This window comes from Penicillium antarcticum (genome assembly GCF_028974205.1).
Source record: "Penicillium antarcticum strain IBT 31339 chromosome Unknown utg000008l_segment0_segment0, whole genome shotgun sequence".
In the NCBI taxonomy this organism is placed as follows: domain Eukaryota; kingdom Fungi; phylum Ascomycota; class Eurotiomycetes; order Eurotiales; family Aspergillaceae; genus Penicillium; species Penicillium antarcticum.
The window spans coordinates 531,134-549,110 of NW_026695306.1; the positions used below are offsets into that span (position 1 = coordinate 531,134).

At 51.3% G+C, this 17,977-nt stretch overlaps 4 protein-coding genes across 4 annotated transcripts; 1 reads left to right on the top strand and 3 right to left on the bottom strand.

The window, feature by feature from the left end:
- Positions 1 to 300: 300 nt before the first annotated feature.
- On the bottom strand, positions 301 to 6,872 carry N7508_007741 (uncharacterized protein; the record flags this gene model as incomplete). Its single annotated transcript, XM_058465805.1, has 4 exons — positions 301 to 2,073; positions 2,130 to 2,366; positions 2,521 to 6,287; positions 6,584 to 6,872. The coding sequence occupies 4 exons, from the start codon at positions 6,870 to 6,872 to the stop codon at positions 301 to 303; spliced, it is 6,066 nt and encodes a 2,021-aa protein (XP_058317133.1).
- Positions 6,873 to 8,588: 1,716 nt separating this feature from the next.
- On the bottom strand, positions 8,589 to 10,880 carry N7508_007742 (acetate--CoA ligase; the record flags this gene model as incomplete). Its single annotated transcript, XM_058465806.1, has 6 exons — positions 8,589 to 8,651; positions 8,708 to 8,982; positions 9,035 to 9,164; positions 9,214 to 9,474; positions 9,530 to 10,774; positions 10,842 to 10,880. 6 exons carry the CDS (start codon positions 10,878 to 10,880, stop codon positions 8,589 to 8,591), a joined length of 2,013 nt encoding a protein of 670 aa, XP_058317134.1.
- A 2,698-nt stretch (positions 10,881 to 13,578) lies between these two features.
- Positions 13,579 to 14,972, top strand: N7508_007743 (putative oxalate/formate antiporter; the record flags this gene model as incomplete). The annotated part of the gene is made up of 3 exons (XM_058465807.1): positions 13,579 to 13,867; positions 13,916 to 14,008; positions 14,065 to 14,972. The coding sequence occupies 3 exons, from the start codon at positions 13,579 to 13,581 to the stop codon at positions 14,970 to 14,972; spliced, it is 1,290 nt and encodes a 429-aa protein (XP_058317135.1).
- Positions 14,973 to 16,689: 1,717 nt separating this feature from the next.
- N7508_007744 (Helicase C-terminal) lies at positions 16,690 to 17,584 on the bottom strand (the record flags this gene model as incomplete). Its single annotated transcript, XM_058465808.1, has 2 exons — positions 16,690 to 17,502; positions 17,555 to 17,584. The coding sequence occupies 2 exons, from the start codon at positions 17,582 to 17,584 to the stop codon at positions 16,690 to 16,692; spliced, it is 843 nt and encodes a 280-aa protein (XP_058317136.1).
- Between the last annotated feature and the right edge of the window lie 393 nt (positions 17,585 to 17,977).

A 17,977-nucleotide genomic window follows, 5' to 3' on the forward strand; every position in this document is an offset into this window, starting at 1 on the left:
TGGTGCATACCACTACGCACTACGCACTACACGGTCTAGACCAGACCAAAAAGGAGCCAAATGGAATATGCAGAGAATAAAATAAGGCAATAGGGTGTAATAGAATACAGGTCATGGGAACCATACATAAGAACAAGGGAAGAACTCAGCGAAAAATCGAGGAACAAAAGAGAATAAAAAGGAAGATAGGGCAAAACAATGCCTTTGAAATATGCTAGATGCAAACATGTCAACTCCTTCCATTCTCATCTTTCGTTTTTCTCTTTTTGACTTGTGTTTTTGGAATTATGTTTCAACTTCTCAATGGCCACCTGCCATAATCACGCCGTAGTAGCGGCGGCTCATTTCTGCTGTTTGGGCGATGCGTGCATCGCCTGTAAGGGGGAGGCCAAGGAGCATGGATGATTCAACGAATTGGACATCCTCGTGTGTAATCCAGCCTGTGACTGCGCGGCTCATCTCCTTGAACGCGACGCGCTCTTCCAATCCCTCCATTCCGGATCCTTCAATGCGATCGCTCATTGTAACGAGGGCATTAACAAGGCGATTCAGACGGGTTGCGTCGCGTCGACCGCTGGGGGCAGTCACCAAACGCAGGAAATCTTCGTAAACGCCGCCGCCGGAAGCCCAGCCGCGCATCTTGCGTTCAGGTCCATCACCGAAGCCTGAGACCAGAGTCTCCAGAGTGCTGTAGTCACCCTCGATGATGGCGGAGGGGGCGACGATGCGACAGAAGGTGGCGTGGGCGTCGTTCCAATGTTTGCCGTGAATGAGACAGTCGACTTCGCGAGCAGCGTCGCCAATGTCGCGGGCGTAGAGGGCCTTGGCGACCCAGATCCAGGCCTCGGGGAGTTGGAGGTCTGAGACGAGGTAGTGCCATGCCGGGTCAACAGAGCCGTCGGCGGTGAGGGGCTCCGGGAGTTGGGCGGCGGAGCGGGCGAGGGTCTCTTGCACGGCGCGCTTGCGGTCATTGGCCTGGGAAAGGTGCAGAAGGACGAACAGGGCTTGCTTGAGATCTCCGCTTGCACTGAGTTCTGAGGAAAAGTCCCAGACGAGATGGTCGGCCTGGTGCTGGTTGACCGTGATCGCAGAGCTTTGTCCGACAGTCGCAGCAAGAACGTGGTGAAGCTGGAATGAGAGACGATTCGAGAGACGGTCACCGGAGACAGTTTCAGGGAGGAGAGCAGCAGGGAATTCGATAGACTGGGTCTTCAGTCCCTGGGTGGCAGAGTAGGCCTTGAGCAGAACCCAAAGTGGAGATTCATGACCAAGAGTATCAGAGCCAGGCTGGGGGACAGCACGAGGACTAGCTTCATGCGAAGGATGAGGGAAGGCCTGTTCCTGTCCGGTAGCCAGGTCCTCAAGGTATTTGGCAACAGCAGCTTCAATAGGCTGATCCTCCGTAGTGCAGTACCACAAGCGAAGACCAAAGGCCTGGAACCAGTTTAGATCGAAGCGCTCGGTGAAGCCGAAGCTGGAAGCACGGTCCTCAAGGGCACCGCCGGTCTTGCCCTCACTGCGGAGAGCATTTCCAGCAACCAGTTCGTAGAGAGCTCGCACAGGTTCACTCATTTCCGAAAGCACATTATTCTGGCGCCACATCTCAATCTGGTTCGCGATGTCGGCTTGGGAGGTAGCATCGCGGCCAATCTGTGCCACCACAGTAGCCAGATGTGGGTTTTGACTCTCCACCAAAGTGGTGCACGCTTCTTGAACTCGGTGGGCGCACATCAAATGGACAGCGCGCTCAACAGGTGATCGGATCATATCGAGGTTGGGGTTCTTCTCGCGGATGACGCCCTCCAAGAAACGAGTGAGACGATCCTTCTTGATACGGTGGGCAAACTTCTGCTGGAGTTTTGGTGGGACACCAGCTGAAATGTCATCTTCGATATCATCGTTGAACAGAATGTTGAGGAGTTGCCACACCAGGGCCTCATCCTCAGATTGGGAACGGCTGGAAGGAGACAAGGGGAACTGCCAAAGCTCGGGACTAGCCATACGAACGAGAGGGGTGCCATCGACACGTTGGATTGTAGATTGTTGTCGCTGGACGTCAAGCATCTCCTTTGCCTATATTGCGATCAGTATCTAGTCTGATTAAAAGAGTAAGAGAAAAGTAAACATACCTCGCTAGTTTTGTTGTAAGTCATGACTGCAACGTCTCCTCCTTCGCTGAAAACAGTAAAGTTCTCCTTCCAGGTCTGAGACACTTCTGAGATAGTTTCCTGCATATCGGTCTTTCCGCAGACAAGAGTGTCTTGGGGGCCCCAGCGCGGTTTGAAAGAGTCATGGAAGGCAATATCGATGTCGGACATTTCAGTTGCATCACCGGCGAAGGTTTTGGGTTGTTTGTTGTATGGCCACTGCAAGAAAGAGAGAATATTTTAGCTCAGTTACTGTCACATTGAGTCAACTATATGGGGGTGGACGTTATCGTGATAGATACATGTTGAGAGGGAACAAAGGAAATGACAAAGGAAATAACTATCAGTATGAACATAAGAAAGGAGTTCTAACCTCAATGCCTTTGGACTGTGCCTTGGCAGGCTTCAGCGGAGAAGGAGCAGCTCTCCTGCCCGGCTGTTGAAACAGAGAGTTCATCAGGTCAATGCTATTAGAGAAGCCCTTCTTGGGAGAAGCTGTCGCAGTGTTCGAGAGAGATTCGTCTTCAGCGAGGTCACGATCCATAAAGGCATTCGCCTGCATTTCACGCAACGCGTCGCGGTTCTGCTTGCGAGGACTAATGGTGCGCTGCAATTGCTCAGCCCAGTCGCCACTGAGATCAAGCTGAGGCTTAGCAGGGCTGCCGAAGTGTCTCATAGGGTGAGTGGTATCCAAGGCACCGTTAGTACCCTGGTAGTGGTCCCGCTCCACGGTACGATGAGGAGTGGGAAAGGCACCAGCCATATCCATTTCATCTGCCTCATCTGATCCAACTACCGAATCGCCAGATTGCTGGCTTTCGGTGACGACGTCGTCGTCTTGCTCAGTAGTCGAACCCGTGGAGCCTTCCTCTAAAAAAGACTCCGTCTCGCCCTCGGAAAGCATGTCATCATCCTCCGCAGCCATGGCCTGGCTACCAAAAGAGCCGGGAACAACCTTGCGCTTCTTAAAGTCAAAAGTATCGTCGTCGACACCGACCATGGAGCCAACGAAGGATTCATCGATGGAGAAAGTGGTGGACTGCTCGAAGCTCGCGGGGTGATCGTAGTGAGCCTTGGGGGTAGGATGGTCAGGTCCGGCGGCACTCATAGTGCTTTGGTCAAGACTCTCACCTTCCTCGTCCTCATCATAGTCAAGTCCGTAGGTAGTGAAGTGAGGAACCTTGAAAACCCAGGTACCGGTCTCAGTCTCGTAATTGACAAACTCAGTATCGCCGACTTTCTGGAGACGATCAATGTGCTTGTCGAAGAGAGGGCCGCTAGTGACAGGAGAGTTGCTCTTCCTGTCTCTGCCACGGGGCCAGGAGTTCTCGATGCGCAGAGTAGAAGGCACGTTCAGTCCCTTGCCCATGGGGGGCTTGATGGACTCATCGGGGTAGACGGTGATCTTGCGAAGGCCGATGTTGACAATGTTATCAAACAAGTGATCCACGTCAATGGTACTCAGATCAACCTCGCCATTGAAAGTGACGGATCCGCAGTTCTGACGTCCGACAGTGAAGTCGACGACGTGCTTCAGCTGCTCGCGGCTCATCTTGCTAAGTGAAGCGCGAGAAGGCTCCATCCAGTACTCACCGGGCTTGGGGTCACCACCAGGAATGAAGGTCAGACGCTTGACAGTAGCGCCGTTAGTAGTAGCTGGACCGTTCTCGGGGACAATGGCGAGATCGCGGCTGACAGACTTCATTTCAGGACGACCAGAGGCAGTGACCTCAACACCGTTCAGGCTTCCACTCTTACGGACAGAGCGAAGGAAACCGAGCTCCTCGGCAGTGGGCTCGGGACTTTTGGGCTCGACGGGGACGATCTCGGAACCAGTGGGACCAGGAGAGGTGGAATCAAAGCTGACCTTCTTCTTCAACTTGTCAGAGTCATCTCCGTTGGTGATGGGTGCAGGGCTCGCAGGCTTCTCGAAGAGATCGGATCTCAGACCACGATTGATGGTAAGACGCTTCAAGCCGCTTCCACTACGGGTGCTACCCGGCTGCAAAGCACCGGGAGAAAGGACACTGCTTGACTCTGGGTCAAAGGTATTGCGAAGGTTGCTGGTGGAGTAGCTCTTGCTGAAGGTGCGACCCATGCTACCACCATTGAGACTGCCACGGAGACTGTTGCTTCCGCCACCCAAGAGGCTGTTGCCCAAGCCAGATGGAGTACCGGTGACGCTAGAAGGTGAACCATAGGTGGAGTAAGAGAAACCGTATCCACGCTTGGGGGGCGTGATAATACGACTGTTGGAAGTCGAGGTGGCCTTGTACATGGGCAGCGGAGCTCGCTGCTTCTGTCTCATGCTAGAGGACAATGGGGTAGCGAGGGGACCAGGAGACGCGCCATTTGGTGCAGGGAGACCGGAGAAGATCGACTGACTTCCGTAAGGGTTTCCGTCGAGAAGAGAAGCCTGGAAACTTCCAGGGGCCGGTTGAGATTGCTGCCCGGACTGCGAGTTTCCGAGGAGACTGCCGCCGAGGCCACCAGTCTGTTGTTGTTGAGGCTGACCGCCGCCGAACATTGAGCCGCCGGTACCAGTAGTGCTCTGACCACCACCGAACATGCTTCCTCCAGCGCCGCTGTTTCCAAAGAGACCACCGGGCTTTTGCTGTTGCTGCTGGTTCTGAGTGTTGCCGAACAAGCCACCTCCGGTGCCAGTGCTTTGCTGAGGCTGAGTGTTACCAAAGCCTCCGAATCCGCCTCCAGTGGTGTTGGTAGCAGAGGACCCGAAGAGGCCACCGGGCTTCTGCTGCTGCTGGTTCTGTCCGCCAAACAGCCCGCCGCTAGTGCCGGTTTGCTGTTGTTGCTGCTGTCCACCAAAGAGACCACCACCCTGTTGTTGAGGCTGTTGCTGCTGGGTGTTACCAAACAGCCCGCCGCCACCTGTGCTGCCGGTAGCACCGCCTAGGAGGCCAGTGCCAGTCGACGGCTGCTGAGTACTTGTGCCGAAGCCACCACCACCCCCGAACAATCCCTTGTTTTGAGTCTGATTCTGGGTCTGTTGGTTTGCGCCACCGAAGCCTCCGAAGGCACTTGTTCCTTGCTGCTGAGTGTTTGCGCCGCCGAAGGGGGATGCAGTAGCAGTGGAAGCTCCGAATGGGTTTGCAGCAGTGGTAGTTTGGGTGCTTCCGGCCCCGAAGCCACCGAAACCACCGGTTCCAGTGTTCGTGGCACCGAAGGCAGGCTTGGCCTGCTGATTGTTGTTACCGAAGAGAGAGCTACCAGTGTTTCCGAACCCTCCAGTTCCGGAACCAGTGCCAGCATTGGCGCCGAACCCGCCAGTGGTTTGAGTGGAGTTGCCGAACATGCCGCCTCCCGAAGTGGCAGGAGTGGTCGTGTTGGAGGCACCGCCGAACAAGGAGTTTGCTGGTTTAGCTCCTCCGAACAAGGGGTTGGAGTTAGCGGCACCGAATCCTGTGCCTGTAGTTGGGGTTGATCCAAAGGCAGATGGTGCGCTTGTAGCAGCGCCGCCGAATGGAGTGGTGCTTGCACCGAATCCGCCGGTTGTGTTGGTTTGAGGCTGAGCACCGAATCCACTGCCACCAAATGCAGAGTTGCCGAAGGCACCAGCTTGTCCACTTCCGTTGCCAAATCGGCGTCCCTGTTGATAATCTGCTAGGCGTAGTTCCTCGAAAGAAAATTTGTTGTATGGTTGCTGAAAAACGATACTTTGGTAATGGTTTGTAGCGCTCGAGGTGGTATCCTTCTCGGTGAAGGCGTTGAATGGGGTGCTGGCTGTGCCTTCACAGGCACCAGTGCCGCCCTGGAAAGCAGAGCCGGAGCCGCCGAAGCCTGTAGCTGGGGCAGCAGTGTTGGTCGCAGTCGATCCGAAACCACCAGTAGCTCCACCAAATCCAGAGGCCGTAGTTGAAGCACCGAATCCAGTCGCAGGTTTGGCAGCACCGAAGAGTCCTCCGCCAGTGTTTGTGTTTGCATTTGCGCCGAAGCCGGTGCCGGTGGCGGATGATCCGAATCCTGTGCCGGTACCACCGAAGCCAGTGGTGGCAGGAGTGCTTTGAGCGCCTCCAAAAATAGATCCACCGGTGGTGTTATTGGAAGCACCAAATCCGGTAGTGGTGCGGTTTTGACCGCCGAAGAGAGAATTAGGTTGGGTTTGGGTATTAGCTCCGAATCCTGAGAAAAAAGAAAAAAAGGTCAGTAAATGTCAACAAACGTCCATTCCTGCGATAAGAGAAAAGTTTGAAAAACAAAAGAACGGTGTTCCCATGTGATCCAGCGAATGTCCAGAAGAGTCGCTATATGGTCGAGTCCAGTAGAATCCAGGATCACTCATTCGGAAGAAATGAGTGTGGAATCCACGTGTGAGACCGGTACAAGGCTTCTCAATCGCGAGTCGACGTGATGCGGCGAAGGACCTCTCAAATGAATCCGGAAGGAACAGAATCGCAAAGCTCTCGAGGAGCACGTACCTCCGCCGGTGCCGGAAGAAGCTCCGAATCCAGTAGATGTGTTTGTTGAGCCACCAAAGGCAGGCGTGGTGCTGGCGCCAAAAGCGCTAGGGGTTGAGCCAAAACCTAGATAGCGGGAGTGATCGTGGTCAGAGGGACTGCGATTCAAGCTGTTTCTAGCTTTCCTTATCTTGTCGGGCTGTCGCTGGGTGTGCCGAATGGCGCGCACCATCTCGCTGTCGGTAGCACGACGAATCTCATATTCGGGAGACATGCTATTCGCGCGCGGGATACCGCCGTAGTACGACATGAGGAGCAGCGGTTGTTGTTGAGATAAAGAGAAACCGAGGATGGGAGTACGAGGGGGGAGAACGACAAGTTCGAGAAGGCAAGAAGGGGACGATTTATGGGCAGCATTAAGAATTAAAAAACCTACCTCCACCAGTGCTGGCATTGGCCCCGAAGCCTGTGCCTGTGCCAAAGCTGCTGCTTTGGTTGTTCTGACCGAACCCTCCACTTCCAAATCCGAAGGTCGACATTATGTCGGTTGGAAATTGTGGGTGTTCACGCAGTCATAGGTCGATTTCGAATCTGAGGCGAAAGCGAAGGCGGTCGAAGTTGTGGAAGGAGCGCGTGTGATGAAGTCTGAGAGGAGGAGAGGACGCGACAGAAAAGAGAGGATTTGCTGGCCAGGCAGAGCGATTATGTCAGCCCCGGGCCACGATGCTCCGTCACGTGATGCTAGCTGCCTAAAACGGCAGTCCAATGAATGCTTCAATAGGAGATGTCACGAGCTATTGACGGTTATTCTGGTAGAGAAATGACTCATTGATCTTAGATGCAGCTTGATAATGTAATTTTGAAGTAAGATTACGAGTTTTACGAAAATGAAACGGCGAAATAGTATTGTTGCGACAAACACGAGATCTATACAACGGTCTCCGCCTTCGTTCCGCCCTATAGTTACGCAACCATCCACGTTCCTACCAAAATGGAGCAATATGAACGCAGGTAACCTGGCTACAAGAAGATATTTCAAATGTCCTTTTCATCTCTCAAAAGAGTTCAGGGCCCCCAATGTCGCAATGTTGCTCAGTCGTTCGCCTTTCTGTCGAACAATTGCTATTGTCAGAGTGGTCACAATTGCCCTCCGTAACCCGATATGCATGCAATACAGGCCATTGTCTCCGGCTTGAATTAGGCACTAAAGACTTGACCCGAGAATGATCGCTTTACAGTCAGGGACGGTCCTCTTCCTATTGTAGTTCACCGTCAAGCTCTTGTGTCAAGTCAAGGGCTGAGCTCGGGAGCTATATACCAGGTAGGGTCCACCCCCAACGGTTTTTGCTATATTGTTATGCCAAGATCTAATTGTATTAAAATGGCCAGTCATTAGGTCGAGCTTGCATTTGCACTGATATTTTCCTTTCGGAAGCACATAGTTAGTTGGTTGCTTGGTTTGAAATATATATTTTGGTGCTGTTGAAGAAGTTTCCATAGTGTGAACGTTTGCCCTGCGGACACGCTGACAGAACCATATTAAACAAAGAAATCAATCAAAAGAACAGGTTCAACTCTTCGCCTGCTAAAGTTTCCCCAAAAGATCCAACCCTGGAACAAATGAAACAAGGCTGTAAGCTTGATCCAGCAACCTAATCTAGGGGCACACACTACAAACAAACCAGCTCACTCAATTCCAAAGACATCCCTTCGAATTCAGGCTACAACCCTACAAAAAGAACCAAATATCCAAAGCAAGATACTATTCACAACGCTTCGGAGCAGATAAGGGAATCTCAAATACAGAAGACAAGGAATCGGAAAAATAAGAGAAAAAAAGGAACCAACTACCCCGACATTTCCAGGTCCAGGAAAGGGAAAGGGGGCGCAAGTCAAAAAGCCAACTATCAGATCCATAGAACGATAGCACAACGTATGATGAGAAACAACACTTTTCTCCAAATGATATGTTTCCACTAGAAAATTTCACCCACGTTCATTATCATCAAAATCGTAGACTTGTACTTTACTTCTGGCGGGCGGCGTGGACTGTGGCGATGATTGTGTCCACGACACTGGGGTCGGAGAGCTGAAAGGTTATTAGTTTTTGGTTTATGAGAGAGATGGGGGAATTGGTAGACTTACCGTCGAGGTATCACCAAGACTGTCCTCCTCGCCACTGAGAATCTTCCGCAGGATACGGCGCATGATCTTTCCACTGCGGGTCTTGGGGAGGTCATCTACGACGAAGACGGCCTTGGGGGCGGCGAAGGGTCCAATGGACTTGCGGACTTGCATGGAGAGATCCTTGCGAACCTGGTCGTTTGTCTCGTTGCCATCTTTGAGGGCGACGAAGGCGTTGACAGCCTGGCCGGTCAACTCATCGGCGATACCGACGACAGCAGCCTCGGCAACCATGGCTGTTCACAGTTAGCTTGGGGTCCATGGGCAGGTAGTTTGTGGTATACTTACGGTGCTCGAGGAGGGCGGCCTCAATCTCGGCGGTGGAGAGACGGTGGCCGGAGACGTTGACGACATCGTCGACACGGCCACGGATCCAGTAGTAACCGTCGTGATCACGACCGGCACCATCTCCGGTGAACTGATACCTGTCAGTCTGATTGCTTCAATGTTGGAATGCAGATACATACGTAGTAACCCTTGTAGACGTTCAAGTACGTGTCCATGTAACGCTTGTGGGCACCCCAGACAGTGCGGGCCATACTGGGCCATGGCTGCTTGAAGGCAAGGACACCCTCGACATCATTACCAAGGATCTCCTCTCCGGAGACAGGGTCGATAATAGCGGGCTCAATACCGAAGAAGGGTAACGAAGCACTACCGGGCTTGGTAGGGGTGATACCACCAAGGGGAGTAATAACGTTAGAACCGGTCTCAGTTTGCCAGTATGTCTGTAATCCAAAAAAAATTAGCAATTGTTCCAAAAACCGCAGAGATGAGACGAACATCGCAGATGTGGGCTTCTTCCTTTCCGACAGCCTCGAAGTACCACTTCCAAACCTCAGCGGCAATGGGCTCTCCGACGGAACCAAGAACACGCAGGCTCTTCATCTTGTGGTGGATGTGCTCACCACCGGCGCGCTTCAGCAGACGCAGGGCGGTAGGGGCAACGTAGAACTGGGTGACGTCGTACTTGTCGATGACATCCCAGTAGCGAGAGAAGTCAGGGTACGCAGGGGTACTTTCGAACACGACGGTGGCGCAACCAAGCAGGAGAGGAGCGTAAACGACGTAAGTGTGTCCGGTAATCCAGCCGACATCACCACCGCAGAAGTAGCGGTCATCATCATGAATATCAAAGACGTATTTTCCGGTCAGGGCGGCACCGAGAAGGTAGCCAGCAGTGGTGTGCATCACACCCTTGGGCTTACCGGTCGAGCCGGAGGTGTAGAGAAGGAACAGAGGGTCCTCGGAGCTGACGGGCTCGGGGGCGAGATAGTTGGGGTACTTCTCGACCTCCTCGTGCCACCAGATATCACGACCGGGGGTCCAGGGGACCTCAGCGCCAGTGCGCTTGTAGACGAGAACCGTTGTAACGTCGGGGCACTGCTTCATAGCCTCATCGACAATGCGCTTTGTGCCAATGACCTTGCCACCGCGCTTACCCTCGTCGGTGGTGATGACCACCTTGGAGGAAGCGTCGAGGACACGGTCACGGAGAGAGTCTGAGGAGAAACCAGCAAAGACAACGGAGTGCACAGCACCGATACGGGAACAAGCAAGGAAAGCAATAACAGCCTCGGGAATCATGGGGAGGTAGATTCCAACGGTGTCACCCTTCTTGACACCGCGCTCCTTGAGAGTCCAGGCGACGCGGGAGACCTCGCGCATGAGCTCGCCGTATGTGATCTTGCGGCCCTCATTGGGCTCGTCGGCCTCGTAAATAATGGCCACCTTGTCGGGGTTCTTGAGAGCGTGGCGATCCACGCAGTTGTATGAGGCGTTCAAGCGACCCTCGACGAACCAGGCATTATCGCCGTTCTCGAAAGAGCCGTGGTGCGTGGTTTCGAAGTCCTTGTCGAAGGTGAGGAGCTCGCGGGCCATGCGGGCCCAGAAGGTGTGGGGGCTCTGGATTGATTCATCGTAGAGCTTCTGGTACTCGGCCATGTCCTTAAGGTGGGTTCCGGTGGGATGCTTCTGGTGGAATGCCTTGGGCACGTGGAAAGTGTCGACCTCGTGGGCCTCGAGCACCTGCATCGATTGTTAGCTAATCCTGCAGGGCTGCGAGCAAAGCTCAGCACGAGACCAAAGGACTTACCACGGAGGGCTTGGGCGGCGCAACTGGGCCGTCCGACATGATTGCGATTCTCCGGGGGTATCAAGGAGAAGACTGACGAAAGTTAGAAATGAAGACAGAAAGAAAAAAGAAAAAGAAAGGCTCACACAGGGGGGTATTAATGTAAAGTAAAGAAAAGAGTCTGAGAGCGGGGGATGGGCCATTATGTATTTCCCCGGGTGGAGCGGTCCCAATGCGGCCTTGTAAAATACCACTCTAAACCCATTTTACCTGGAACTGCTTACCCTGCTTCCGGTACCATTACTTTCCAACCCATTCAATTCACCATTCACCCACCATTCACCACCCACCATTAACCAATACAATTACAGAGCACGCCAAGGCTTGGGTTTGGGTTCGGTCATGCGGGGGTTGACATCCTTCCGTTGCTCCGGGGAAATGCCCCTCCACGAAAATCATGTCAATTGGGATCAACCGACCCCTGTTCCCGTACCCTTTGACCGAACCCCGCCTAGGGACATCGTGCCGACTCTAGTAATACGGATTGCATATACGGATTGCAGGGCTAGATCCTTTTCCGTCTCGAGGGATGCGCGTACATGTACATGCCCAGGTGTACCTATAGTTGCCTGGTTTTCCGTACTATGTACTCTATCCCTCGAAGATCCCTGCAAGATCACAGAGATCACAGAGATCTCAAGTCTCAGATTCTCAGATCTACAGGTTCTGGAAATAGCTGTGTCATGAGGTATATGATGTCAACATTGAAGCTAAACGTCAACCTTGGAACTGTATGTTCAAGCTGGGAGGCGGACCGATGCCTCCTTGGAGAATAGTGCCGCCACTCATCACTCATCTGCCTCACAATGGAAGTTTATTGATTCTTGGCATTTTACAAGCTACAGACAAGCCATGACAAGGTGGTTATTTATTTCAGTTCACTTGCATTGTGGATAGCCTGGTTTGGATTGTGGGGAGTGTGGGACAACGCCTGTCTCGCTAATTTGTTTCCTCTTTTTCTAACAAAAAAACGTGCTATACCATTATAGCGCACTGGGGACAGAAACAATAGCGAAATAAGCACCGTACCTGGTTAACTTAAGCATAAATCCTCTGTTTCCCCTGAATGGTATATGTTGCATCCGACTGTCACCTAAGCCCCTCCTTATTGCGACTGCAACTGCAACGCGAAGATCAGACACGGCAAAGAACACACCGAGCAACACCGCGCATATGCAGAAGAAAAGAAAAGGTTGAACTAATGCACTTCAGCTCCACCTCTCCCACTTCGCGTCCCAACAAAAAAGGGCCATGCAGCTTGACCTAACCGACCTAGGAAGATTTTCCAGCCGACAGCGTGTACACTGTACAGCCAATACCAGCGGGATGAACCCGAAGATCCCCACCGGCCCAAAGTCCGACACAATTGTGGGATTGTGAACCATTCTTTGAGATGTTGAGTGGCCGAGAAAATACCGTGTTATGTCCAGCTTATGCCCAGGTCATGTCCAGATTTTGTCCCAATTGTCTGAAGCCGAAGGATCGACACTGGATAAATAATGTTCCGCGCCGGTCCTTTGAGACATTGGCCATTTCAGCATCCTTGTCCAGGGCCGACCTGGGAGACTGATTCGGGATGGCGGATCTTCGGAAGATCTGAGATATATCGGGGGCCGTCGCAATGCCGACCCGACATGGACAGTCCGTTGATTGACCCGGCTGCTCGACTCGACCTTGTCGGCCTCGAGTGAATCTGTGAATCAAAACCGAGATGGCATTCGATTTGCTTGTAGAGACTGGGATCGGATTCTGTCAGACGCCCATCATCCTTGGAAATCTGGAAGAAACATTCGAAGTAGGTCTTGCCCGGCATGTCAGATCTCAGCCTGGCGATAACAGGTTCATTGCGCAGGAAGCACGGCTTCAATATTCCAGTAGATGCATCTCAACATCATGCGTAGCTTGCGTTTTCAGTTGCGCCTGTCCGTGTCCCCGGGAGATCTCCCGATACTCCCCAGATTTTTCACTCTCCGGCCAACCATCCAACAGGGCAGAGTCAAAGAAGACGGATGAAGGGGGCAGTCCGAAGCCGCGGGTAGAAACACACTTCCAGCATCCTTCATCTCGGTTCGACATCAAATCTCGGGACTGCAAGAAATGACGTTCAACCCGATAGAACTCTTGAGAACCTTGGGACGGTCGGTTAGGGCTCGGAAAGGCCAACTTCCATATCGGACGAGCGGGGTATCCCATGAGCCTCGGTGAGGAAACATAGTATTTCGTGAATTACCTACATAGGGTAGGTATTCTTCTGGTCCCATTGACTGGCTCGGGTTAGTAAACCCGTGAGCTGATTCGGTTCAGGTCATTCCTTGAGGCCCAAGTTCCATTTCATCAACTGCGATTTGTAATGTCATGAAATGATTCGGTTCAGTTTGACCCTTGATGCCGTTACGAGAAGATTTTCCTTGCCCGGCAAGCAGTCAGGGGTTGTAAGCTTATGATCTGATTCGGCTCAAGTCGTTCCTTGAGGCTGTCACCAGATATACCCAATTCTTTGGCCAAGAAAGTCCAGGTTGGTAAAGCTATGAACTGATTCGGACCAACTAATTCCTTGATGTTTCCAGAAGGCGCGGGGTGTTATCAGTCATCGTAGTCAGCTATCAATATTCACCGCTAATGACAATGAAAAGATAAACAATTTGACCTCGCTCAATGGCCAGTATATCGTTCTATCAATTCAATTCATGTAATCAAAATGGGTGTCAGCGATGAAGTCGAAATGTCCAGCGAAGTGGTTGACACGAGACCCCTATCTGACAGCACCGATTTATCGGACGAAGACTACCCAGAAGGAGGTCTAAAAGCCTGGTCTGTTGTTCTTGGAGCATGGTGTGCAATGGTACCTTCGATGGGACTGTTGAATAGTCTCGGTGTTCTACAAGCCTGGACGAGCACACACCAGTTGAAGGATTACTCCGAATCCAGTATTGGTTGGATTTTTGGCTCTTATGGATTCTTTCTATACATCGCCGGAGCGCAAACTGGTATGTACACACACCATATATAGGCAGGATGATGCTCACCATGTATAGGTCCGATCTTCGATACCTACGGTTCAAAATTCGTGATCATTCCAGGATCAATCGGGATAGTGCTTTCCATGGTGTGTTTCAGTCTCAGCGAAGGTCACTCCATCCAAAAGCCACCGAATCAAATACGTTACAAGCTAACCACCAAACAGAATACTACCAAATTTTCCTCTCCTTCAGCGTCCTCGGCGGCCTATCAGCCTGCACACTCTTCACACCTGCAATCTCAACAGTAGGCCACTGGTTCAACCTCCGCCGCGGCTGGGCAACAGGCGTAGCGTGCACAGCGGGAGGAATCGGTGGCGTGCTATTCCCCCTGATAATCCTCTACGCAGCACCCAGGATCGGGTTCCCATGGGCAATCCGGATTATCGCTCTTATTTCTGCGATATTATGTGTGTGCGCGTGTCTATTGCTCAAGACACGACTGCCGCCGAATAAGAAGGCTGGGGCTTCGGTTGATTTCCGTGCGTTGAGGGATCTCAAGTATGCTTCTACGACTGCTGCGGTGTTCCTTGTTGAATTTGCGGTTTTCATTCCTATCACTTATATCGCTTCTTATGCTATTTCTGTTGGGGTGGATGATACAATGTCTTATCTGCTGATTCCGTTTTTGAATGTTGGCGCTATACCGGGTCGATTTCTGCCTGGGTTGGTAGCTGATCGGGTTGGTAGGTTTAATGTGATGGTGTTGACATCTTTGATCTGTTCGATACTCACGTTAGCGCTGTGGACGAAGGCTGGTGATGATCTGACAGCGGTTGTTTGTTATGCTGTTTCCTTTGGATTTTGGAGTGGTGCTGCTATTAGTCTTACTCCTGTTTGTATCTCGCAGGTTTGTGCTACTGATGATTATGGGAAGCGGACTGGGACGACGTTTACTATCAGTAGTGTTGGGACTCTTGTTGGGATTCCGATTGCTGGAGCTATTTTGGAGAGCGATGGTGGTGAATATGGGGGGCTGATTGTCTTTGGTGGTGTGCTTTATTTAGCGGCTACTGTTGCGTTTGTTATTGCGAGGGGGATTTGTGTTGGATGGTCTTTTGGTGTTAAGTTCTAAATGATGTGAAGATAGAAGGGCAAAGAAAGAAAGAATGAATGGAAGGAATAAACAGGCTTCCATGGGATTGACTTAACGTACCGTCATCATCAATGCAAGTGTCCATGTGGACAGATTTGCTCTCGGGCGACTCTCATGCGACACAGCCTCGCAATGGACTCAATTAGGTAACATTATTTAGCTCAATACGACATAGCTATGCATTGACATGCTCAATGAGGCAATTTGGCGCTATAAATACGCAGCCACACGTAGCTAGATGGCCACTCATGGGGCTCAAGTTGAATCGGTGAACGTAGTTCGAATCTGAATACCCAGGAAACAAGCTCCATCCATCATCTGAACATGTAGATCAAGAAATATTCTACCAACCATTGTGACCAGACAGTATGAGATCTACCAAGATTGTGCGGTAGTTGAAGGACTTCGCCGTCCGCCGATATTCTCCGCCGGGAATCTATACGATGTGTCAGGTCAACATGCAGATCGGAATATGACACCCGAGGTCAGTCGCGAAGGATCGAATATAAAAAGGAGACATTTCCCCAGGGTTTCAAACATCGAGAATCTCAAGAAAACATCCAAGAGTCTCTCTGTTTCGTGTCAAGCATACGATTCAAACCAATCTCAAGCCAATCGCATCAGATCATAAAAGATCCAAGAACAAACCTCAAGATGTCGGGCAAAGAAATTAGCAACAACATCAAGACAAAGGTCCGATCCATTCTGTCAACCGACGGTGATGCTAGATCGAGAACAAGCAATGAATCGAGAACATATCCGTAAGGTGTTCTCCGTTGTGTGACGTCATTTCCTCTGACCTCGCCGCAGTAATTCCAGAATGACTTGTTATACTACTTCTGCTCCTTATAACGGTATACTCCGACCTTGTGTGGCCTTGTTCGGAGATATTAACTGCTACCAGGAGATCAATGTTTTGGTTCTTGTTGCCGGGGTAAAGGGTATGCTCGGTAGGGAGTTTGGGATCTTTTGATTTACTTTAACTTTTGCTTTTTACTTTTGTTTTTGGTTGTCCGATATTGGTGTTGAAAGATACCCTTTCCCACAGGCTCTCAAGGGGGGATTTTGGGGTCTTGTCCGGGGTGCATGTATTTGGTTTAGTTTGTGCCTACACACATTCGCTGCTTATGCCGTGAGGTAGCCATGAGCTCTAGGTCATGACAAACCTGATCACTGAGATCTTCGGCAATAATGCTGATGCGACTTCACAGAGCCGTTGGTAAACTATGAAAGATATATCATTTTTCATGATAAAAACAGCTTTGCGCAAATTTGAATTTTTCCTTTGCATTTATTTCGGAATACAATATGCGTGTATCTCGGAGACAAGGTTTCTTTTCCCGAAAAGAGATTCAAGACGGTCTTTCCACCCTTGCTGTCCTTGTTATTATTTGCTCATGCCTGCAAAGGGGCTTCTTGTCGCACGGCGATGTCCTAATTCGACAGGCCAGGGCTTTGCTCGGACATCCATTCCCCATATTCCCTTCGCATTGATCATCAAACGGTCGTGGATCAATTATTCAGCCGCGAATCCCGCCAAGTACGCTTTCAGCGACTGTCGGTGCCTCAGATTCAGATTCAATCCATCTTGGTCTCGTGTATGGTGGCCCGCGAGTTCAGTTGAGCCTGGAAGCTTTCCGTCTTCCTCTGAAATGACCGCATCTTCAATGGACTAGAGCGCAAGGGAACTTGCACATTAATAAGCCGAGGCCTTTTGGCTTTGGGATTCAAGCGAAGCAAGTGTGATATTCTCAATCCACTCATGGATATCCTCCGTGTACGTCGACAAGCCTTTGTCGAGGGAGAATACCTTCCGATCATGCCAGTCTGAGTCAATAAGGTACGAGACATATTTCAACAGCTCCCAAGCGCGGTTGAGATGCTCCTGCTTACCATCCATTCTAGATGGTCCGAACTGGGGAAAGGTGGAATCAAATTGTAAGTCGTCTTGCTTTGTGCAGACCAGCCCAAACTTGGCCTTGAAATTTTCGCGGGATTCAAGATTCTTCGCCTTCCGCTCGGCGGATGACTGGGCTTGGTAGATATCGAAATACATCGGCAAGTGAAGCAAGCACCAAGCCATCCTCTTGGACCGTATTATCTCATTGCTATTGTCCCATTCATCCCCCATGGGCCATTCTCTCTCTGGGTTGACAATGGCCTTGATTCTTTCACGGGTAATCGGCGAATGCATGATCTCGAATGAGTGTGTTTTTTCAGTATCCCCTCTAAGTGGGTGGAAAACAGTCAAGATATCGAGGACTGGCCAGGAGATTGCCAAAAACCGAAGTTCGGCGATAAGGACAAGGCCCAGATAATCTGCGAGCTTGGTTTCATCGCTCTCGGGGCACTTCACCCATTCCTTGACACAGGAGTTAATGTTCAGCGCGAATTGAAAGTTGGCGGGCTTTCCGTATGCTTTGCTCTTGGCAACTCTTCCACCAGAAACTGGGACAAGGCCTAGAGGAGAGATTGACAAAAGTCCAGAGCTGGGAACCTCGTCACCTCCCTAGATTTTGTATTAGTTTGTTCATATTGTGAAAGCTTTGTCTTGGGCGTACCATGACGTTCTTGGGAAGTGAAGGAGCCATTTGCACGGAGGAACGAGACAGTCGATTGCTCTGAGACAAAAGACGAGAAGGCACCCTAGTAGATGAGAGATAATGTCAGCAAAATGCGTCGAGGATTAGAGAAGAGAAAGTGGGATTTGGACGGGAGGAGCAGCTCACAGTACGATTGACTGGACAGAGAAACGTTGAACCAGATAGACAGCAGTAGGGGGGCCCAAGCTACCAGATGTGATACTGAGGAGAGCCGAATATCTCCCGTGGGAGAGGAGAAGACGAGCTCAAACGACCAAGAAAGACTATCAGGTGAGCGTGTCCTGCTGATGGGAGATGGGAGAAGAGAACGCGAGAAAATAAGAGCCCTTGGGCGAGATGACTGACTTGTTTAAATTGATAGAGAGAGACGTCTAAGTTGGC